This window comes from Ascaphus truei, chromosome 15 (genome assembly GCF_040206685.1).
Source record: "Ascaphus truei isolate aAscTru1 chromosome 15, aAscTru1.hap1, whole genome shotgun sequence".
Classification (NCBI taxonomy): domain Eukaryota; kingdom Metazoa; phylum Chordata; class Amphibia; order Anura; family Ascaphidae; genus Ascaphus; species Ascaphus truei.
The window spans coordinates 2575901-2598847 of record NC_134497.1 but is presented as its reverse complement, the minus strand read 5'-3'; the positions used below and the strand labels follow the sequence as shown (position 1 = coordinate 2598847).

The window sequence follows — 22947 nt, the reverse complement described above, 5'->3', positions numbered from 1 at the left end:
GAACGCCTCTGTCGGCCACTGCAGAAACCCGCCGATATTCTATATCCTCTCGTATTTCTAGTGCTTTATAAAAGATTTAACTGTTGGGTCTCGTTCCGCAAAGCTGTTAAATCTATAAGGAGGTCACAGCCGTTTCGACCACTTTTCTATGACCCATTCCCAACCGAGTCACGGTTGCCGTGCCGCGCTTATCTTTTTCTTCGTGCTTTTTTAAGGTGATCATTTGTGTGATGTTGCAATTCGGGCGATACCTGCGTTCACAATCACACACACACGTGACTGAAATTAAGATGGCTGCCATTTTCCCCACAGCTATCAATGGGATGGGGCTTGAGCGCTTTCTACCGATGACTGAAAATGGAAAAGAAATATAATGGTGCTCCGTAGAGTATTTTTTTGTTTGGGGGGGGGGGAGGGGGGATAACTTGCTCCTGTTTAAAATGCGGACGGCGGAGATGAAAGCACTCTGTCATGTAACATCTTCTTTTAACATTAGCTTCACAAGTCAAGACATGTTGAACATCTTTCTCAGTCTGACCCGAGGCAAAAAGCAAAAAAATCACAACAGTTTAGCAGATCCTAGATCCCCACAATCAGCAGCGCTCCCCTCCGCAGCCCGGGGGAACAGAAAGGGACTCGTCTTTACACAAACCATCTGCTGCAGCTTCCAACAAGAAGCCTTCTCCAGGGCAGGGCCATATTACAAACAGCAGGGCACTTACTGGGCCACTTTAAGATAAGCGGCAGAGCAAACAGTGCTCAGAGATCCTTTAACAATTCAAGAGGTTTGGGGTGACCGAGGGCTCGGCCCCCAATGGAAACGTTTCGCTGCTCTGTGGACGTAGCCAATACGTTATCTGGAAAACGCTTGTTTTAGGGCAGGGAGGCGCAACTCCCCCCCGCCCAACAGGCCTGGTTTTCAGGATATCCCTGTTACAGCACAGGTGGTGGAGTCTGTGCACCCGTGTTCTGGTATCTCCACCTCTCATGAGAGGGGGGATCTGTAATATACTTACTCACCTACTGATTACGCAGAAGAGGGGGGTGAGCTTAAACTAAGGAGGAGGTGGCGACACCTCCCAAAATAGTTACCAATTTACATTTAGACAGTTGTGAGCGCTTACATAGAACTAGTCACCCACACAGCCATGTCAGGCCCTCTGCATTTAACAGGGTTACACACATCTGAAAGCAGGGAGGAAACCATGACAGCGGTCTGTAACCCACGCGTTATCGCGTTCATCAGCGGACACGGCAAGGCTCACAACCTGAAAAACACGTAGCGTAGGGAAGGGTGGAGTACACGCGTGTGGAGAGCGTTAGAACTATACACGGGAAGATTGCATCACTGCAGTATGGTATATGCAAGTTACCATGGTATTCCATGTACGAGAAACATCAATCACTGTGGTGCAATTAGAAGGCCCTATTCACGGCTATGTCATTAATGATTAAAAACTAATTATAGCTCTTAGCCTGTTTGTGCAGCGCATGTTCAACTTAATATCTCCATTGCATTGCAGTGTGCTGGGGTACGTACGGCATTTGATTTTTTTTGTAAATCAGAACATTTTTCATCTTTGAAGATACAGTACTGTATGAAAAAAAAATTAGGATTGGAAATAACATTTTTACTGATCAATTCTTAAAATAAATAAAGATATATACGTGTGAATTTTGAAAAAGATTAACAAATCTGATTACTGCTCAAGTAAAAAGTAACAATAATTAAGGTCCCTTCCACTGGTGATCAGGCTCAAAATCGGTGGCATCTTGATTGGTTTGCTTCTTTTTTTTTTTTAATTATGGGGAAAAAAAAACTAAAAATAAGTAAGAAAAGGTTAACATCTGGCAACGTATCGGGCGGCCAAGTCCAGTTCTCAAGGGCCACCAACAGGTCAGGTTTTAAGAAAATCCCTGCTTCAGCACAGGGGGGCTCAATCAGTGACTCAGTCGAAGACTGCAGCACCTGTGCTGAAGCAGGGATATCCTTAAAACCTGACCTGTTGATGGCCCTCGAGAACTGGAGTTGGCCGCCACTGCTCCAACATTCTCGCAAAAGTTCGGAAGTTTTTCCAGTATATTTAAAGAAAGACGAAAAAAATATCATATATAAGTCAATATAAGTCTTTCTTGGGATTTGCCTCAAATTCCGCTCAGATTTGAACATTCGTTTTGGGGAATTTCGCCTCTAGCTTCCGTAGGAACTTCGACGTTTGGATTTCAAACCAGGGAATCCGGGGTTCCATCCTTAAAAATAATGCAGAGCAGATTTTGCAGTGGGTGTAACATGAAACAGAATAGTCCCTGGACTAAAAACACTATTAGGCCGCATCCACAGTCTGCGCGACGACATGCGCAGCAAACGAAAGGCCGTACCTAAATGCGGATGGCTATAGTGCGCGCAACGGATTTTTCGCACGACAAAATGATTTGATATTATCGCGTGACGGTCAGGCCACATGCTAATTCAGCCTATTAGGGTGAATCGTTCACGTGATGTCACAGGCACGCCTCCCTGCCGCGTCCCCTCTAGATCCCCAGGCCACAGATCGCCTCTGCAGAAGGTGCGCTTGACGCCATGCGCTCCGTCGCTCACGTTACTGACTAGGCCTCTTCACAAATGAAGGACGCGAGCTCAAAATAATAACGGCCAATGTAGTTAAAACTAAAAATTATTCCAAACCCCAACGCAGGGGCTATAATAGTATTCCAATACCGGACAAAATATGTAGCGTCGGGCACAAAATGGCGGGGCTCACAGCTCGGCCAGGCAGCCAATAGAAAAGCCATGAAGTCATCGGGAGATGGCGTCGCGGCTTTCCGTTGGTGACCCAGAGGTCATGCTTTGTCACCGGTGGCCAAAAATTAAATGTTGTATTGCTTAAGCTGGCAAAAAAAAACAACTTAAGAAAATCTGGGGAACTGTGGGGTCCCCGGATATTGGGGATGGGGGGAGGGGGTGGGGCCCCCGGATATTGGGGGTGGGGGGGTAGGGGTCATCGATGAGCTCCAGGGGACGTAATGGTTCAAGGAAGGATTCATTATTTTTTTTCATTTCCTTTTGGGGAATTGCTGCTCTAACTCTGTAGCGTGAAATGCGGGTGAATATTAGGAGAACCCGAGCCCATAATGATTCACAAGCTATATAAAAGGGGTCATCCATAATCTTGTTTCGGACAGACATTCTCGCATACAGCTAAGTAAAAGCACACACGCACGTAAATTAAAACACACACATAGGTTTATAACCAATTGCAGATGCTTTAGGTATTTAAGGGCTTAAAGTAGTTACCTGGACACAACATTTTGTGCGTTATTAAACTGGGAACTGACAATGCTAAAGCTGGTTCCCGGAAAGAGAGCAAAACTTCATAGGTCTGCGTTAGGCTGGGACCCCCGGTTATAAAGAGGGAGGAAAAATGTCTGCCAACAGATTACTGGGCAGGAAGAGAGAGAGGAGAGAGAGAGAGGAGAGAGAGAGAGAGAGGTTAGAGAGAGAGAGGTTAGAGAGAGAGAGGAAAGAGAGAGAGAGGTTAGAGAGAGAGAGGAAAGAGAGAGAGAGGAAAGAGAGAGAGAGGAAAGAGAGAGAGAGGAAAGAGAGAGAGGAAAGAGATAGAGGAAAGAGAGAGAGAGAAGAGAGAGGAAAGAGAGAGAGGAAAGAGAGAAAGAGAAGAGAGAGGAAAGAGAGAGAGGAAAGAGAGAAAGAGAGAGAGGAAAGAGAGAGAGAGAGAGAGAGAGAGAGAGAGAGAGAGAGAGAGAGAGAGAGAGAGAGAGAGAGAGAGAGAGAGAGAGAGAGAGAGAGAGAGAGAGAGAGAGACAGGCAGAGAGAGAGAGAGAAGGAAAGAGACAGGCAGAGAGAGAGGGGGAAGGAAAGAGACAGGCAGAGAGAGGGGGAAGGAAAGAGACAGGCAGAGAGAAAGAAAATGAAAAAAATCATTCAGGGGGGGAAAGTAAGGAACACTTTGCAGTTAGGAGCTGCTCAGAAAACTTTAAGAGATCCCTTTCCTCGCTGTAAGATCTTTCCTGCTCTCCTCCTGGAATAGCTCACTCATTAAGTTACCCCTATGATGAAGCCATTTAATTCTCAGACAGGAGAACAAACACCGCGCAAAAGCAAAACCTATCCCCAAATGATGCACATTTTGGCCTCTGAAAGAGTCATTAGGAGTAGCAGACATGCTAGTAGCAGACATGCTGCAGCCATTAGCTGCACCGCGCAGAGCGAGACTCCGGAGAAAGAATCCCGCTGTTCTTTCCAATGACGTGAAGTTCAGACATGACAGGGCTGCAGAAAAAATGCCATGTATTGTGTATCACAGCTGTATAACCGCCGTCTGCGCGGATCCAGTTGTGATGTAAGTAACATTACTTGCGTGCCAAAAGTAGCCTCATTTTCAGTTAGGATGCAATATACTTAACCAAATGAAACCGTTCTGAAGGTGAAGCATTCTGCCTGCCAGTGGCTGCTAAAATCAGTAGCAAGGGCATTACAGCAGCAGTCCAACCGGCCTTTAAAATAATAATGTTTACTTTAATACGCGCATCAATACAATCCAAACAATGATAAGCAATTAGCTAAGTTGCCGATCGATGGTCGAAGATTCGGCTGGGGGGTTCACTAAATTACCGCAGAAGAGTATTGACTCAGTATCTGTGACTTTGTAAATGGTTGGTATAGAAACAAAAAAAGTCTTGTTACATTATGACATTCAATGTAATTCAGAGTTCTTTGAGAAAATACTTCCAGCATTTTTTTTTTTATAGTACAGAACTGATTAAAAAAAACACATGTGGGATATTGCTGTTTCTGCAGCTTTTTTTTTATTTCAAACATTTTTATTGTTTTCTGACAGGGGTACATTCACATCACATGGTTGTTTATAGACAGTAAACTTAATTAACATATACATTTAAAAGTGAACAACCTGAAGCATCTCAAGGTTGATTGATCGAGAAGAGGCGATCTGCCCCTAGTATTTTGTAACCTCCTATGCATTTAGATTCTACTATGTAGATCCCGTCCGGGAGAATTAACTGCAGCTTTAAAAGCTAAAATACAAACTACTTGGTGCAATTTGCGATGCTCCTCTCCTCTGGGTCCCCTGACATTCATGCTCACAGGATACTTACTGCAACTCAAGGTTGTCTGTGTGATGGGAACAGTGTTAAATTACAAAGAACAAAAGAAAATCTAAACACTGGTAGATTTGACGACCAATCTTATCACCAGAAGTAATCCGATAAAGGTTTGTAAGAGCCTGCAAGCGCTTTATCTGCTTTCTATACAGAACGGCACCTTTTTATAATTATGTCTGTAGAAGTGAAGCATTGGCGGAGGTTTTCCCATTTAGCAGCCTACCCCCTTTACCAGCCCAACGTCCCCCCTTTTTATACAGGATGGAAATCAAGGGGTCCCCAGAGAAGAACAGTGCTTTTTCACAGCTCGGGGGCCCACGGAGGGAAGAGGGTGAAAGAGAGAGAGGTAGGGACGATGGCTGCATTATGTAATAGTACAGAGAGTTTCTCAGGCCTCTTCGATCCCTTCTTTGTGTGTAATACAGAAGGAACCTGCGACATTCATGAAGAAAATGACAACCTCGGTAAACAGCAAAGTGCGATTCAGCTTATATGGACAGTCACACAGGGCAAATATTTAGTAAGCAGTACATGTTAATGATGCCTTTTACAGCTGTGGACCCCGAAGGCTGACCGGACACCCTGCTACCCATATGTACAGCAAGATTATAATACAAACAGCAGCACATCGATTCATATAGTCTGAACACAGACACGCCGATATCTATATATACACACAATGCTATACACCTATTTACACAAGTACACACAGGCCCATCCCAATATAATGTTATAGACTGCCGAAACTTAACGTCTGATTTGCAACGTGCATGGGTGGCATGACTATGTGACAGTCTCTCACACAGCAGAAAACTAAAAAGGGTGTCATTTTGCTTTGCAAAATATAGACCAGTCACACTCACAGACAGCTCAAACTGGGAGGACTACTGTACTTCTTCAAAATAAAAAAGTATAGAAGTGAAGAAGAATGCCTGAGCGGAGAGTAACCACATCCCTTCTCATTTGTCTGGCTTTTAAAAGGCAGTTTGCCACTTGGGTGAGTCTGAATAACTGTGCCGCCAGAGATGAAATAAACAAGCTGCCAGGGAGAAGCTGAAGAAAAAAGGGCTCTGATGAATATTCATCTGAAGTTAACTGTTCTTAGGCATTCAGACAATGGAAAAGAATCCAGGCAATTGGGCTTAAAAGGAGACATGGGAAGGTGCATTTCACTTTTTATTACTTAAAAAAAAATAAAAAAAATAATTGGTGCGTTCGCGCTTGACCGGAGATTCTCTAAGCACTGACCGATAAGGGGCATCGGCGCTGGACCTGTCGGTAACTGCTTTTGGTAGTTGGTAGTGACCGCGGGTTTGAGCTTCGATGCCCTTTATCTTAGGGAATCTCGGCTCTAGGTTCATGTTGCGTACGTTTTTGCAAAAGACGTGCCCTTTCTTTAACCTTTAGCGAGCCGTGGGTCCGGCAGCAACAGAGTTCTACCGGACCGCCACTACTCCGGAGTCGCGATCTCTCCTGCGATCACGACTCAACCAGGCCCGTGATGCCAGAAATGGAACAGGACAACTCTTCCGTTTCGATTGGCTAGCTGCTCTGGTCAGCTGATCTTTATTTTATCATCATCATCATCATCATCAAGGAATAACCGGTGTTGTTCCACTAAAAAGGTACCCCAACTTACAACAAATGCGAAAGAACCGAAACAGCACTAAACTGATGCCATACCTAACAAACCGCTGATGGTGAATGAGATCAGTAGGGGGGAGACTGGAGGCCCCGCTGAGACAGGACTGCTTTACCCAATATATTACTGGTCATTTGTGGTTATATTTATGCCATATTTTCCCCCCCCCCCCCACCACTTATTTTCCTTTGTGCAGCAGTGTATGCCGGTATTTCATCAATAAACAATAATAAAACATTATATATTTACATCTAGAATAAGATATTAGGCTATGGGAACATGTCTAAAAGGCTGTAAAACTGGGGCAAAATGTGACCAAAACAAAATTTTAAAAAATTCAGTAGATCCATCAAGAAAAAGGTCCCAAAAAGGGTAGCCATGGGAGGTGTTGGATGTTATAAATCTGGTGTATTTTATTTGCTTTAGTTTTGCCGCTGGACATCCTATACATGTTTCCTATTTAGAGGTCACAGCAATAAGCATCACTGTGCATTTTAACAGGGCTCATGTGCAATGTAACCAATGCCTCAAATCACAATTTTACCAAATGATTTGCATTCATATTGATTTATTGAAGGGAGCGCAGCAAACAGCAGGATTAGCACTAATGTATATAGTAGGTAAAACAGTGACGTCTCAGAGCTTACAGTCTAAGAATGAACCCCTACAAATATACAGACAGGGAAATATGGGTCATAAAAAGAAGACAATTATAAGCAAAATGTTTCTACATTCTCTTTCCATTTAGGTATGAGAAAGTGCCATTTCAAAAGTCACACGTTTGCAAAGATCCTTTTCATGTATATGTTAGGGCAAGACTGGTATATCAAGGAACAAACACGATTTGTTTAACTACACAGATATGCACAGATTGTAATCTTTATCACTGCAGGAATTATGCAATAGCAAAATTAATCTAATTACCCAGGTACTGATGGGATTTGCACATCCGTGCTTACAACCCTGAGGTGGAAAAGCTGTCACTTTGTTGCCTTAATGTAGCCCTAGAGCAAGACAATTATCTGATAATGAACGCATTTGGCCACTAAAGAAGATAGCGGGCACCCCTGCCTTGCGTCTGCAGTGAGTTACAAATGCAAGATTTCAGAAAAGAGGATTAGTCCCCTTAGCTAATTGATGAACCACAACTACACTACAGAGAAATATGATACAAGAGGTTTTAGCAGTAAGGGAGGTATTTAGGACCATATACTGACTATAAAAGACACCTTATTATTCAAGTGCATGGGCTGTAAAGTGTTCTCCAGCACCTAAAGTGGTCTTATAGTACAACACCGCTTGGTAAAGAGTGTACATTTTTTGGTGCCTAGTGTTTTCTTTAATTGCATTATTCTTCCCTGTATCGCGTTTTATATAATCTCTCGGTGACGAGAAGAGTACATAGTCTGGCTTTATATTAACAACAACAAAAAAACACCGCACAAAGCTTCTATTTCCCATGTGTTCAATTTCATGCGGATTCTCTTATCCCTGAATTCTATACGTTCCCACGCAAAGAACAGTGTACGTGTACGTGTACGTACCATGTATGAGGCGCTGCACTTTCTGCTTGAGGTTGCATCAAATGTAAGAACAACTTTTTGTTTATCACAGACTGTTTTGAAAGGGAGAGTTGCAGCACCAGGACCCGAAACTGTTGCTGCAGCAGATACCCGGCTGCTGATTATTAATGTTTTATTAAACCCCTTCCCCAGGGTGGGGACCGGACCGGCCCAGGAGATGAAACGCGCTCTTGTGGTTTCACATTTTCCATCAGCTGCGGACCCCCATGGACCCGCATAACACAGGAGATTCAAATAACCAGGGAGTACCGGAACTACCTTTACCGGCAAGTATCTCTGGAACCAGGAGCTTCCCGGAACTGGTAAAACCCGCAGTTATTATTATCCTTTATTCATAGAGCGCCAACGTATGCCGCAGCGCGGTACAATGTATGTACAGAGGGACATCAATTCCGTAAACTGAGTGACATAAGTAACGACAGACAAGCGCAAACAGATAGAGAGGTACTGAGCCCCCTGATTCTGAGAGCTTACACTCTAGAGGGGATAAGGGGCAATGTTGAAACAAAAAGGTAAAGTGACTGCTCATTGTGGCAAGGAGCGCGCCTCGGGAGAGGCGGCGCTGGGGATAGGCGGCGCGAGCCTCGGGGGAGAGGCGGCGCTGGGGAGAGGCGGCGCGAGCCTCGGGGCAGAGGCGGCGCTGGGGATAGGCGGCGCATGCCTCGGGGAGAGGCGGCGCATGCCTCGGGGGAGAGGCGGCGAATGGTCCAGCCATACCGCTGGATCCATTAAGGTTTGGGGGTGTGGATGTTAGGGGACCAGGGACCCCCACCCTGATTATAAAAAAAAAAAACTGCTGCTTTAAAAGGAACAATTGCAGAGACGCAGCATATGTTACATCGCATTACAACACAAGTGTTACACAACACTCGCCGATGTTACCCAAACCGCAAGCTGACAAACTAACTGCATACAAGATGAAAATGCCATCTCGTTCCATCAGCTGCTTCAAAACTGCCTTTCATTTTAAATTGTTCACACGTTATTGCGGCAAAGCCATGCGTACGTTACTGCGGCAAAGCCACGCGTACGTTACTGCGGCAAAGCCATGCGTACGTTACTGCGGCAAAGCCATGCGTACGTTACTGCGGCAAAGCCATGCGTACGTTACTGCGGCAAAGCCACGCGTACGTTACTGCGGTAAAGCCACGCGTACGTTACTGCGGCAAAGCCACGCGTACGTTACTGCGGCAAAGCCACGCGTACGTTACTGCGGCAAAGCCACGCGTACGTTACTGCGGTAAAGCCACGCGTACGTTACTGCGGCAAAGCCATGCGTACGTTACTGCGGCAAAGCCATGCGTACGTTACTGCGGCAAAGCGATCTATACGCTACTGCAGCAAAGCGATGCATACGTTACTGCGGCAAAGCGATCCACACGTTACTGCGGCAAAGCGATGAATACGTTACTGCGGCAAAGCGATGCATACGTTACTGCGGCAAAGCGATGCATAAGTTACTGCGGCAAAGCGATGCGTACATGGATGGTATGCTATAAAAATAAAGAAGAGGAATTTGATAACGCATTATAGTAATTGGATGTATATATGGACCTACCATATATATGTAACGTTAATATACATGGTTTATGGGAGATGGTAGCCCTGACGAGCGCAGGGTTATGAGGAAGTGCACTGGCCTTAGGATATGCACACGCAATCTGGGGAATACACCAGGCCCCATTGTTAGGGGTGCCAGGCGGCTTCTCCAAAAGTACTGGACACAATGGTGAGAGGTGCGACACACTCGAGACAGACACAAACACCTCTCACCGCTCCATGCTGTTTCCTCCTCTCATTGGCCCCACCCCCAAGCTCCTGACACCCCCATCTGATTGGCTGCTGCTTGGTAATGCATCCAGGGTAATGCATCCAATCAGTATGGAAGAAGCTGCCAAGCTGCCAAGCCCCCTAGCAACAGCCCCACTCTCTCCTCGCTCTGGAAAATCCCGCGGCCCCCCAAGCCGGTCAGGTCACCCCCAAGGTTAGGGGGCTTCCGTAAATTGCAGTGGGCTGGGGCTCCCCAAGCAGCAGCCCGGCAGTCACTGTCTGCCATACTTTCCCTGCTCCTGTCGGCGCCGCTTCTGCCCTGAACGGAGGAGAGAGCTGCAGAGTTCCCGCACCTCACCCAAGGTAAGGTTGGAAGGGAGGGAGGGGTATGTGTGTGCGTGAGAGAGAGAGGGGCGTCTCTTATCGTCTCCGGAGCGGCCCAGCTCCTGCAACGCTGCATTGTCGTGGCGACAAGATGTCAAATGATGCCGCGATGTCACATGGTGATGCGTTACCATCAACAACACAACGTCACATGATACAACAACGCTGCAGGAGGCCACCTCGAGGGGAAAAAACCCCCAAGTCTTGGTACCTAGGGGCCCCCAGAGGGTCTTAATCCCCCACGGGGTACATCTGCATAAACACAGATTGAAATTAAAAAAAAGTTCAATTCCACCAGCCTAAAAAGTGCATAAAAATACACAGATTGCATTAAGTTTGCTCAGAATTCTCTTGAATTTCATATTCCACTAAAAGGGCAAAAGCTGCACAAAGACGCTCACAAAACAAACCTGGACAGTCTCTCACGTTATTAGGAAATACAGGACTCCACATTGGGGTACGGGATGGTATACACGACTTCCTTTACTGAGTGGCTACATCCTTTCTGGCCTGGTAGGAAGGAAATTCACTGTATATCACAGAAACACCCCAAAACCCGCACCCAGCACCGATGTCCCGTTACAGCGGGGGGCACTGCAGTATAAGTCACCACATCGACCCAATCATTTATTCCACGCAGATCCAAATTTAGCCAGTGAAAAGCATAAGCAGTAATTGAATTACAATTAATTTCACATCCTTATTCTGACTCTGTTAAAACAACTCCCCCCCCCCCCCGCCCCCTTACTCATTACAGGAACCAGAGCTCCTCTGGATCTGAACTGTGTCTCATTTCCGGGACAGCGATTTACCGGCTTTAAATCTCCCTCCATGGAAAATAACTGCACAATCTTCGTCCAATAAGAACTCACAACATAGCGGATTGTGGCTTCCTATTGGACAGTCATTTAAATCCCCTCTAAGAATCAGGAAGTAGTAGCAGTTACTTCCCCAGTAAGTGGTATCTCAGGTACCGGTGGTTCCCTGGAGCTGGAAATAGCATAGTTCAGCGGCGGAGAACGCCTCCTCCCCCGTTAGGGCGGATTTCTGCGTTAAACTTCTCTGTATAGCTTATATGGCAAAGCACACGCATACATGGTCTGTTCTACATACCAGCAGCAAATACTACATGCGAATACTCCTGTTTATGCGAGTCTGTATGAGTAACAGTTTAAATCAGGAAGCATCTATTAGTGTCCGTGTTGCATAGCTTGGGTATGTACAGTATTAACCAGAATGAACGTGGCTCGCCGCTCGCCGATAACACAATCAGGTAACAAGAAGACCGCTAAAAACTCATGATAGTGACTTGAAGCTTAACGTAGATTTCCTGGTTCCCATGCAGACATAGGGACTGAAAACATAAGAAGGTTCTCTCAGGGTTATAGAGAACAACTTATTACATGAATGTACCGGGACCTTTATACATTTACTGAGGCTAGTGGCCCAGCGTATATATTAACCCTTTACAGCCAGAAGAAAGAGAGAAGAAAGAGAGAAGAAAGAAGAAGAAAGAGAGAAGAGAGGAGAAAGAAAGAGAAGAAAGAGAAGAGAGAAAGAGAAGAAAGAGAGAAGAAAGGAGATAGAGAGAGGAGAGTGTGTATAGCAATGTAGAAGGAAGATCCAGCACACTTGGGGTTAACAATAAAGTATTTTTATTGCAGTGATCTGCAATAAATATACTTTATTGTTAACCCCAAGTGTGCTGGATCTTCCTTCTACATTGCTATACACACACTAGAACAGTGTTGTTCGGTAACCCCTAAAATAGAGAGAGGGGAAGAGGGTAGAGAAGAGGAGAGGGGAGAGGAGGAAAGAGGAGGGGGGCAAAGGGAGGGAAAAGAGGAGGGGGGAAGGGGGGGGAGAGGGGGGAAAGGGGGAGGGAGGGGAGAAGGGGGAGGGAGAAGGGGGCAGAAGGGGGAGGGGGGGAGAAGGGGGCAGAAGGGGGAGGGGGGAAAGGAGGGGAGGAGGGAAAGGGAGGGGAGGGAAAGGGAGGGGAGGGAAAGGGGGGAGGGAAAGGGGGGAGGGGAGGGAAAGGGGGGAGGGAGGGAAAGGGGGGAGGGAGGGAAGGGAAAGGAGGGGGAGGGGGGAAAAGAGGAGGGGGGTTGGGGGGGGGAAGAGGAGGGGGGTTGGGGGGGGAAGGGGGGAAAGGGGGGAAAAGAGGAGGGGGGAAAGGGGAGAGGGGGAAAGGGAACAGGGGGATGGGGGGAAAGGGGGAGGGAGGGGAGAAGGGGGCAGAAGGGGGAGGGGGGGAAAGGAAAGGAGGGGAGAAGGGGGGAGGGAAAGGGGAGGGAAAGGGGGGAGGGGAGGGAAAGGGGAGAGGGGAGGGAAAGGGGGGAGGGGAGGGAAAGGGGGAGGGGAGGGAAAGGGGGGAGGGGAGGGAAAGGGGGGAGGGGAGGGAAAGGGGGGAGGGGAGGGAAAGGGGGGAGGGGACGGAAAGGGGGAGAGGGGGGAGGGAAAGGGGGAGAAGGGGTGGGGAGAAGGGTGGGGGAGAAGGGGTGGGGAGAAGGGTGGGGGAGAAGGGTGGGGGAGAAGGGGTGGGGGGAGAAGGAAAGGGGTGGGGGGGAAAGGGGGGAGAGGAAAGGGGTGGGGGGGAAAAGGGGTGAGGGGGAAAAAGGGGTGAGGGGGGAAAAAGGGTGAGGGGGGAAAGGGGGGGGGGAAAGGGGTGGGGGGGAAGGGGTGGGGGGAAAAGGGGTGGGGGGGGAAAGGGGTGGGGGGAAAGGGGGTGGGGGGAAAGGAGGGGGAGAAGGGGTGGGGGGAGAAGGGGGAGAAGGGGTGGGGGGAGAAGGGGTGGGGGGAGAAGGGGTGGGGGGAGAAGGGGTGGGGGAGAAGGGGTGGGGGGAGAAGGGGTGGGGGGAGAAGGGGTGGGGGGAGAAGGGGTGGGGGGAGAAGGGGTGGGGGGAGAAGGGGTGGGGGGAGAAGGGGTGGGGGGAGAAGGGGTGGGGGAGAAGGGGTGGGGGGAAAGGGGGGAGAGAAAAGGGGTGGGGGGGAAAAGTGGTGGGGAGGAAAGGGTGGGGGGGGAAAGGAGGGGGAGAAGGGGTGGGGGGAGAAGGGGGGAGAAGGGGTGGGGGGAGAAGGGGTGGGGGGGAGAAGGGGTGGGGGAGAAGGGGTGGGGGGAGAAGGGGGGGGGGGGAGAAGGGGTGGGGGGAGAAGGGGTGGGGGGAGAAGGGGTGGGGGGAGAAGGGGGGAGGGGAGAAGGGGTTGGGGGGAGAAGGGGTGGGGGGAGAAGGGGTGGGGGGAGAAGGGGTGGGGGGGAGAAGGGGTGGGGGGAGAAGGGGTGGGGGGAGAGGAAAGGGGTGGGGGGAAAGGGGGGAGAGGAAAGGGGTGGGGGGGAAAAGGGGTGGGGGAAAAAAGTGGTGGGGAGGAAAGGGGTGGGGAGGAAAAGGGGTTAGGGGGGAAAAGGGGTGAGGGGGAAAAGGGGTGAGGGGGAAAAGGATGAGGGGGAAAAGGGGGTGGGGGGGAAGGAGGGGGAAGAGACAAAGCAATAGAGAGAGAGAAAGAATTATCATAAAATGCAAAATAAATGGACAAATCTTCGCGTCGCAGATCGTTCGCACAACCTGGCGGACGCCTGGGAGTTTCACGGAGCCACCTGTGCTGAAGCAGGTTATCCTGAACCCTGACCTGAAGCCTGAATTGAGAACCCGTGGCCTCTATACCCCTGACGGTTACTGCAATATAAAAAGGTTTTCCCCGTTATAAATAAGAGACTTAAGGCTAATTTCTGATGGCAGATGCTAACTGCAGCCCCTGAATTTGCTTCCCGTAAAGTGACTGGAGAGTGTGATCCCAGGTAACAGTGGCGAGGCCGACATGGTTAACACATGGAGGAAATGATGTCTAATCCCAAGAGTACTGGATAAAACACATTACATAAGTACTTGTACGTTAAAAGCAGGAGTGGCCAGTGCCCGTCCTCAAAGGCCACCAACAGGTCAGGTTTTCAGGATGCCCCTGCTTCAGCATAGGTGGCTCAATCAGTGGCTCAGTCAAAGACTGAGCCACCTGTGCCAATGCTGGGATATCCTGAAAACCTGACCTGTTGGTGGCCCTTGAGGACTGGAGTTGGCCACTTGTGCAATAGAGCATAATTGTGTTATACACAGGAAGCAAAGCATTCTAGGTTTATGTTGTAATTACTGAATAGCAAACAATAAATATTGGATTTTTTTTTCTCTATTAAAAAAGCATAACATTGACGGATTAAAATAAAAGCGTACTTTCACCGTCATGAGTGGCTGACACCTTTCTAACGCTAGATATGCGCTTGCAACAAAGGAATACAGCAATTGGGTTACCGTCTGGACTCAAACTGCAGGAAAGTGCTATAAGCGCAGGCATAGCAACTAAAAGCAATAAGGCACTCAGAATATTCACCAGGAATCGTACACGGACGGTACGCATACAATGATTTAGATAACGGTCACCCAACATCTCAGTGCCTTGTGAGTTAAGTGATATAACACAGGCTTCCGAGAGCTGTTGCATGGATTAGCCTAATTATACTACCTTTATGAAGGAAATAAAAATACTAATAAAAAATACTTATGTTGCTTTACTAGGGGAGGGAATCAGAGCTGCTTTTACACACCAGAGATTGGAAATGGCCAGAGTTACAAATGCCTCTCTCATACAGTACTTCTGACATGGACCCGATTCATGGATACAGCATGTCCCCATAAAGCCGCGATCAAGTCACACTATATCATCGTGCTTCATGTACAACACATTAGATTGTAAGCTCTTTAGGGTAATCACTCCCCCCCTCCCCTAAGTACACCACCATGTCTCACACATCAGTGGTCCCCATACCCTTCAATGGGAGGGAGTGAGGGGGTCACACAAATATCCTGATTAGAATTAGTTGAGATAAGAGACTTACTATTGCACTGGTCAGCTTTACACAGCCCTGAATGCGCCAACAAGCAATGCATACTAATATTATATACAGGATTAGAATATATATATATATATATATAGTTATATAATATATATATAGTTCGACATTGTTTTACATACATATATATATATATATACAAACATACATGGACAATTCAGTTATCTGGAAATGGCACAGTACAAGTGATTATGGTTCCCCATGTACTTCATGAGACAAGATGTGAGGAGTCTCTTGTACTTACAGACTGCAGGAGATATACATATAATATAAGAGAAGATGATGATTGTACTTACAGATTGCAGAAATTGCAGGGTGTGTGTGTATATAAGAGAAGATGATGATGGTACTTACAGACTGCAGAAAGTGCAGGGTGTGTGTGTGTGTGTGTGTATATAAGGGAAGATGATTGTACTTACAGACTGCAGAAAGTGCAGGGTGTGTGTGTGTATATAAGGGAAGATGATTGTACTTACAGACTGCAGAAAGTGCAGGGTGTGTGTGTATATAAGGGAAGATGATTGTACTTACAGACTGCAGAAAGTGCAGTGTATGTGTGTGTGTATATATGAGAAGATGATGATTGTACTTACAGACTGCAGAAAGTGCAGTGTGTGTGTGTATATAAGGGAAGATGATTGTACTTACAGACTGCAGAAAGTGCAGTGTGTGTGTGTGTGTGTGTGTGTGTATATAAGGGAAGATGATTGTACTTACAGACTGCAGAAAGTGAAGGGTGTGTGTGTGTGTGTGTGTGTGTGTGTGTGTGTGTGTGTGTGTGTGTGTGTGTGTGTGTATATATAAGGGAAGATGATTGTACTTACAGACTGCAGAAAGTGCAGTGTGTGTGTGTGTGTGTGTGTGTGTGTGTGTGTGTGTGTGTATATATAAGGGAAGAAGATGATTGTACTTACAGACTGCAGAAAGTGCAGGGTGCTCACATAGTCCCTCTCTGTGCTCAGCATCTCATTCAGGACACACAGCCTGAGCCGGAGCTGTCTCTCCGAGTCCTTATCCAGGGGACCCCCAAACCTCTCTGCTTCCATCTCCTCCCTGATCACAGCCCCCCCAAGAAACCAGTCCTCTCCAGGCGAGCCCCCCACAATCAGGCTGCAACGTGGGCTTCTTGGTCACAACTTCATGCCAAACAACTGGCCCCTCTTCTTCTGTCCTGGCCAGCAAGAGACCCCAAAGTCATTCTGTAGAGGGGCTGAGCAGCCCCCCTGCACTCACCCCCAGCTCATCAATCACTGAGCAGCAGTAACAAGGTGTGAGGATAACACCCAGACACACACACACCCCACACACAGACACACTCACCCCCAGCTCATCAATCACTGAGCAGCAGTAACAAGGTGTGAGGAGCTGGCAAAGTTTGCACTGATGTTCCCAGCGGATTACACCCAGACACACAATGACTCACCCACCCCACACACAGACACCCCCCCCCCCCCCCCCACGCAGGGACACACACAGGGACAGACACACACTCCTCTCTCTGATCTCAGCTGCTGGTAGGGAGGAGATCCATGTAACACACACACAGTAACACACACGGTGCTGCTAACTGCTGGTAGAAAGGAAATGCATGTCACACACACACACAGGCTGTGCTGCTGGTAGAGAGGAAATGCACACACACACAGTAACACATGCACACACACAGTAACACATGCACACACACAGTAACACATGCACACACACAGTAACACATGCACACAGGCTGTGCTGCTGGAAGGGATGCCTTCCTCTGTCTCTGAGCTGGACTGCTGCTGCCGCCAGGGACCGTCTGCAAACCCCTGCTCAGGCTAAAACGTACAATGTGTGTGAGCAAGGGCTCAACCAGGGAGGGGGGAGAGGGTTAAAGGTGTGGAGGTGTGTGTTGTGTTTTAAATGTTATACAATATCCATCTGATATATATCTGTTAATGTGTGTATGTATATAGATATTTCTTTAAAATATATTCTGTGTGTATATATATATATTTTTCCCCCCCCACAAGTTAAGGTTTTTGTTTGTATATAGTCTACTTATATATTTCCCAATGTTATCCTTCATACTTGTGTGTAATACTGTATAAATTAACATTTTTTTAATATTTTTTCAAATGGAAACAATGATTTGAAAGGAAAAGAAAGGAAAAGACTGCATTTACAGCTGAGCACAGGTAATACAATAATCAGTAAAGCACATTCGCATTAAATAGCAGCTTACATGCCAATTTAACGCATCTCTATTCAAGAAAAACTAAATGAGGCGAAATATTCCTTATTCATGTTTTGGATTAGGAAAAACATTGATGCGAAATAAGATCTTTGTGGACCCAACACATCACATTGGCAGCACATGGGTTAATGAAACCTGTGATATGCTGTGTATGTATGTATATTATATATATATATATATATATATATATATATATATATATATATATATATACATGCATGTATACATGAATGTATGGCACCTTTGTAAGATTGCTGCATGAATCTTTAGCTACAGAATCCCCAGCAGGCCTTAATATGCAGAACTGGATTTATCACAGGATCTGGGCTTCCTGTTTTATGAAGCTGACAATTTGGATGGGGGAGGGGACCTTGTTCAAACCCTCAAATTGAATAGGAATATTGCTGACGGAATTTAGTAGGGAACATCTCCATTGGATATTTTTTTTGCCCCAAGTTGTAGCTGGAACATTTTGATAACTGACTCCCCTCCCCAAACTTCATTACAGGTACATGGGGGGTGTTTTATGCAGAAGTGGGGGCCCTCCCCCAACACAACAATTAAGAGCAGTTTAGAGTGAATATGGAACGCGCTTATTGCTCGTGTATATAAATATGAGGTAAGTGTCACTAGTGGGTCTGTAGAGCTCAGAAAAGTCATTCAAAACCAGAGCAAAATTCAGAAACAATGACAAAGAAATGGCTAGGTTCCTTTAATTAGTACATAGGTCTCTGATGTAGCCCCCTGTGCTGAAGCAGGGATATCCTGTAAACCTGACCTGTTGAGGGGGGGGGGGGGGGGTCCTGGCTTGTCTATACCTTAAAGACAAATCTGGGGAGATTATTTTGCCCCTGGTTTTGCAGGTACATCAGCCACTGACCGTTTCATTCGACACAATCTCCCTGATGCAAATCCGGAGACAAACACCCGAATTATCAAAAGAGAAAATCCCATTACATTTATTATTTATTTATTTTATTTATAAAATATTTTACCAGGAAGTGATACATTGAGAGTTACCTCTCGTTTTCAAGTATGTCCTGGGCACAGAGTAAAACAAATAATACATGGTTACAAGTACAGTTACATAAATGAACAGGGTATACATTATATACAAGACATTGCGTGCACAGTTAGGGTTCTTGGCCCCACCCCCCCAAAAAAATTATTTGAATAGAAAAGTATTACTGATTTGTATTATTCTGGCTCCATTAATGATAAGAATCGGTGACCGCTGACAGATCAGTATCGATGCTGTCGTACATTAAAGTGTATTCATTAATTAGTACAAAGATACGGAACATTGGTGAAAAACACATCACCAGATTTATCAAAGTAAAAGAATCCCTTTGAAATCTATGGGGGGTAATTATCTTGATAGCGCCGGTTCAGATTTCTTTCTTGCCCCACTGTTGATGAATAGCCCCTGAAACATTGCACATCACAATACAGTATATTGTACCTACAAATGATTGCAGCGTTAGCCCCCTCTACTGGCAATCTACAACGACTACAAGAAAAGCAAAAATGCAGGGGGGCTCAACCCAGCCATCAACCCCCCCCCCCCCCCAAAAGGTCAGGTTTTCAGTATATCCATACTTCAGCACAGGTGGCTCAATCAGTCCCTGCTTCAGCACAGGTGGCTCAATCAAAGGCTCAGTATATCAGAGACTGAGATATTCTAAAAACCATACATCTTGGGTCCCGGAGTTGAGCCCCCCGGAGTTGAGCCCCCCGGGGCTAAAGAATCAATTTTCCTGCAGTAGAAAGTGTGTGCAATGTTAGTGCAATAATAAATGTAAATACATTTAGATGATATTACAGTCACTGCCTTATAGGTGAAAATAACAGTGAACAGTACGGGGCTCCCTGTAACGCTGCAGTTTTCACTTTTCTTTGCACTTTTCGGGAAACATCTCATTCTTTAGAACGCTGTTTTTATTTTTTCTATGTTACGCATCATTCAGGATATATAAGCGTTCGGAATATTAAGTGTCAGGAAGGTTAAAATGGCGTTCTCCGCAGATCCCAGTGTAAAGCTTACAATGCTGACCTTAAACACAAGAGATTGTGGAAATCATTCTTTCTAACACTAAAAAAAGGGCATGTTTCTAACATGATGTTATATTGTCTGTGCGTTAAATTCTGAAGGGCTGTGTAAGTATGGGACTTGTTTTATTATAAGATACAGTAGGAGTTTTAACCCAATGGGGTCATTTATTAAAGTCGGCAAAACCAGGAGGGGGGGAATGCATTTTTAAATCTGATAAATGTCTATTTTCACCCATTTTTTGCAACTTTAGTCTTTGATAAATAACTTTTTTTTTTTTTTTTAACAGCCGGGGTGTGTCAGACGCAGAGCAAACTTCTGCATGTTCCTTTATTCACAGCCAGGATGGTAAATTAAATCTATAAAATAATTAACAGGAAATTATAGTTTTGGCTTCTTTAACTCTAGTTTTACCCAAGTCCTGGGTCTACATTCTCCATAGAAGTTCTGGATTATTGGGCCGCACCATACACTGGGACCAGAGCTGGAAAACATGCAGCAGACCATCACTTTATTTCGTACAGCACTTTAATCTCAAAGTCCTTCCCAATTTAGTATGTGAAACTCGGCACTTAATCTAGAACAGGAGCGGCCAACTGCAGTCCTCAAGAGTTACAAAACACGTCAGGTTTTCAGGATATCCCTGCTTCAGCACAGCTGGTGCAGTGTTCGACTGAGCCACCGGTGCTGAAGCAAGGATATCCTGAAAACCTGACCTGTTGGCGGCCCTTGAGGACTGGAGTTGGCCGCCCCTCACCTAGAATTTGACCCCGCTATTTTGTCCCTGAGACATTGAGGGTTACAAGGTCACACGCTTCTCACACTGGGATATGAATCGGGGACATCAGTGTTCTGGTTTCTAGTGTCCATGCCTTTACTGACCGAGCCCCTGCTTCAGCCCAGAAGGATATGCCGTATCGTGGTGACATGTTAGGAATGTTTGACATTTGGGGGATGAAGAGCTGGCATTTTATGGACTTACACTCCTCACCCCAGTGCTTAGCAATGTAGTAACACACTCACTCGCAATTACCTAGAAACCTTTTAATGCGGGGGTTCTCAACTTCAGTCCTCAAGACCCCCAACAGGTCAGGTTTTAAGGCTATCCCAGCTTTAGCACAGGTGGCTCAGTCGAGTATGCGCGGTCGGCTTCGCGAGTCGCACATGCGTGAAGTTTGTCCCAAGGAAAATATGGTCACCCAACCTAGGAGGTTTCCCCTTTAACTGCATCCCCGCCTTTCAACATTATCACCCAGCACACAGCACTTCCACTGCAGCAAGGGATTCTGGGAAATGGCATTCAAATGAGCACACAGTGGGGTTGCAGACCTGTCTAAGACATGCAGATGAGCATACAGTAATATTTCCATTTGCTATATGCTTTGCTGTGGAGGGTTTTTGTCACTTTTTTTACCCACCATAACTTAACTAAGTATATATATATATATATGTATGTATGTATGTATGTATATATGTATATATATATATATATATACACAAAAGACAGAGGTGCCCAATGCTACATCAAATTGACAAAACATATATTGCCCTGGAACAGCTCTGCCTGCTAGCCCCTTATTTAATGTTGTTTTCCCTGCAGTTATAATTCCCAGTGCTGATGGAAATTGATACATTTAGTTATGTTCTCATCTTTTGGCTTGCTGCAGTTGGTTGCCGTGACAACCCCTGTGATTCCCCTGGCAAAGTGGACTGTTCCATTGCCCCCCGCCTGTATTCCCAGTTTGCTCAGCCCAGCCTCTCTTCCTGTGACATCCTTCCCTTAATCTTTCTTTTCTCCCCGGGCAGGCTAAGTAAGCGCTACTCCTGCCTCCCAGCGCTTGGTAAGAGTATTGTTTCCCCACTATAAGCACCCTCAGTCCTCTCTCACTGCCCCATTGTCTGCCGGTAACGTTGTATAGCTGCTGCTTTCCAATAAAGTGAAGAAAAGACACAGAACTTGTGGTGCTTGTGAAAGGAACGAGTTACGCTGCCTGGCCACACTATATCCGCATATTCCCTGTGGCTCCAGAATATATATGGTAATAAGTATAAAGTTTAAATACTTCAATAATAGTAATTACTCGGTTATTTAGTTAAACCCTTTGGCCAAAGCGTCGTAAGCCTGCATGTGTATTGTATATAATGTATACCCTGTTCATTCATGTAACTGTATTTTTAACCATGTATTATATGTCATATTAACTATGCCCAGGACATGCCTGAAAACGAGAGGTAACTCTCAATGTATTACTTCCTGCTAACACATTTTATAAATAAATAAAATACCAAACGTCAAGGTATAACCAAAATATATATATACAGTGTTCGACAATTCATTATAACTACGCGCCCGTGGCGGGTGGATGTTGGCCGCTGGCGAGCCGTTGCTGCGGCTCTATGAATTCCCCTGCTCGTGGCAATTTGTATTTTTTTTTTTTAAATAAATAAATAATCCCCCTCCCTGATTGGGCTAACGCCGGGAAGAGGGCCGGCAGGCAGCGCTGGGTTAGCCCCTTCCCCCTGATCTCCTCCCCCTCCTGATCTCCTCCCCCCCCCTGCCCTGGGGTGTCCGCCACCTGGGATGCGGGAGATAGGGGGAGGGGTTGTGTTGCGCGGCTGTGCATGTGGGTGGGGTGCTGCCCCTGCCCCGCTCCCATGTGCTGCCCCTCTCCCGTGCTTGCCCCGCTGCCATGTGCTTGCCTCGCTCCTCTGCTTGCCCCGCTCCCGTGCTGCCCCCTCCCGTGCTTGGCCCCGCTCCCGTGCTGCCCGCTCCCATGCTGGCTCGCTCCCGTGCTTGGCCCCCTCCCGTGCTTGGCCCCCTCCCGTGCTTGGCCCCCTCCCGTGCTGCCCCCTCCCGTGCTTGGCCCCGCTCCCGTGCTGCCCGCTCCCATGCTGGCCCCCTCCCGTGCTTGGCCCCCTCCCGTGCTGCCCCCTCCCGTGCTGCCCCCTCCCATGCTGGCCTCCTCCCGTGCTGCCCCCTCCCGTGCTGCCCCCTCCCATGCTGGCCTCCTCCCGTGCTGCCCCCTCCCGTGCTGCCCCCTCCCGTGCTGGCTCGCTCCCGTGCTTGGCCCCCTCCCGTGCTGCCCCCTCCCGTGCTGGCCTCCTCCCGTGCTTGGCCCCCTCCCGTGCTTGGCCCCCTCCCGTGCTTGGCCCCCTCCCGTGCTTGGCCCCCTCCCGTGCTTGGCCCCCTCCCGTGCTGGCCTCCTCCCGTGCTTGGCCTCCTCCCGTGCTGCCCCCTCCCATGCTGGCCTCCTC

General features: G+C 47.2%; 1 protein-coding gene across 3 annotated transcripts in view; it reads right to left on the bottom strand.

Annotated features, from left to right (window-relative positions):
* The window catches only part of PREX1 (phosphatidylinositol-3,4,5-trisphosphate dependent Rac exchange factor 1), a 299489-nt gene extending 282628 nt beyond the window's left edge, over positions 1-16861 (bottom strand). For all 3 annotated transcript variants that reach the window (XM_075571278.1, XM_075571280.1, XM_075571279.1), the window contains exon 1: positions 16330-16861. In XM_075571278.1, coding sequence (XP_075427393.1) covers positions 16330-16461 — 132 coding nt within the window. In that variant the 5' untranslated portion in view covers positions 16462-16861. The remainder of the gene's footprint in view (positions 1-16329) is intronic.
* Positions 16862-22947: the final 6086 nt, after the last annotated feature.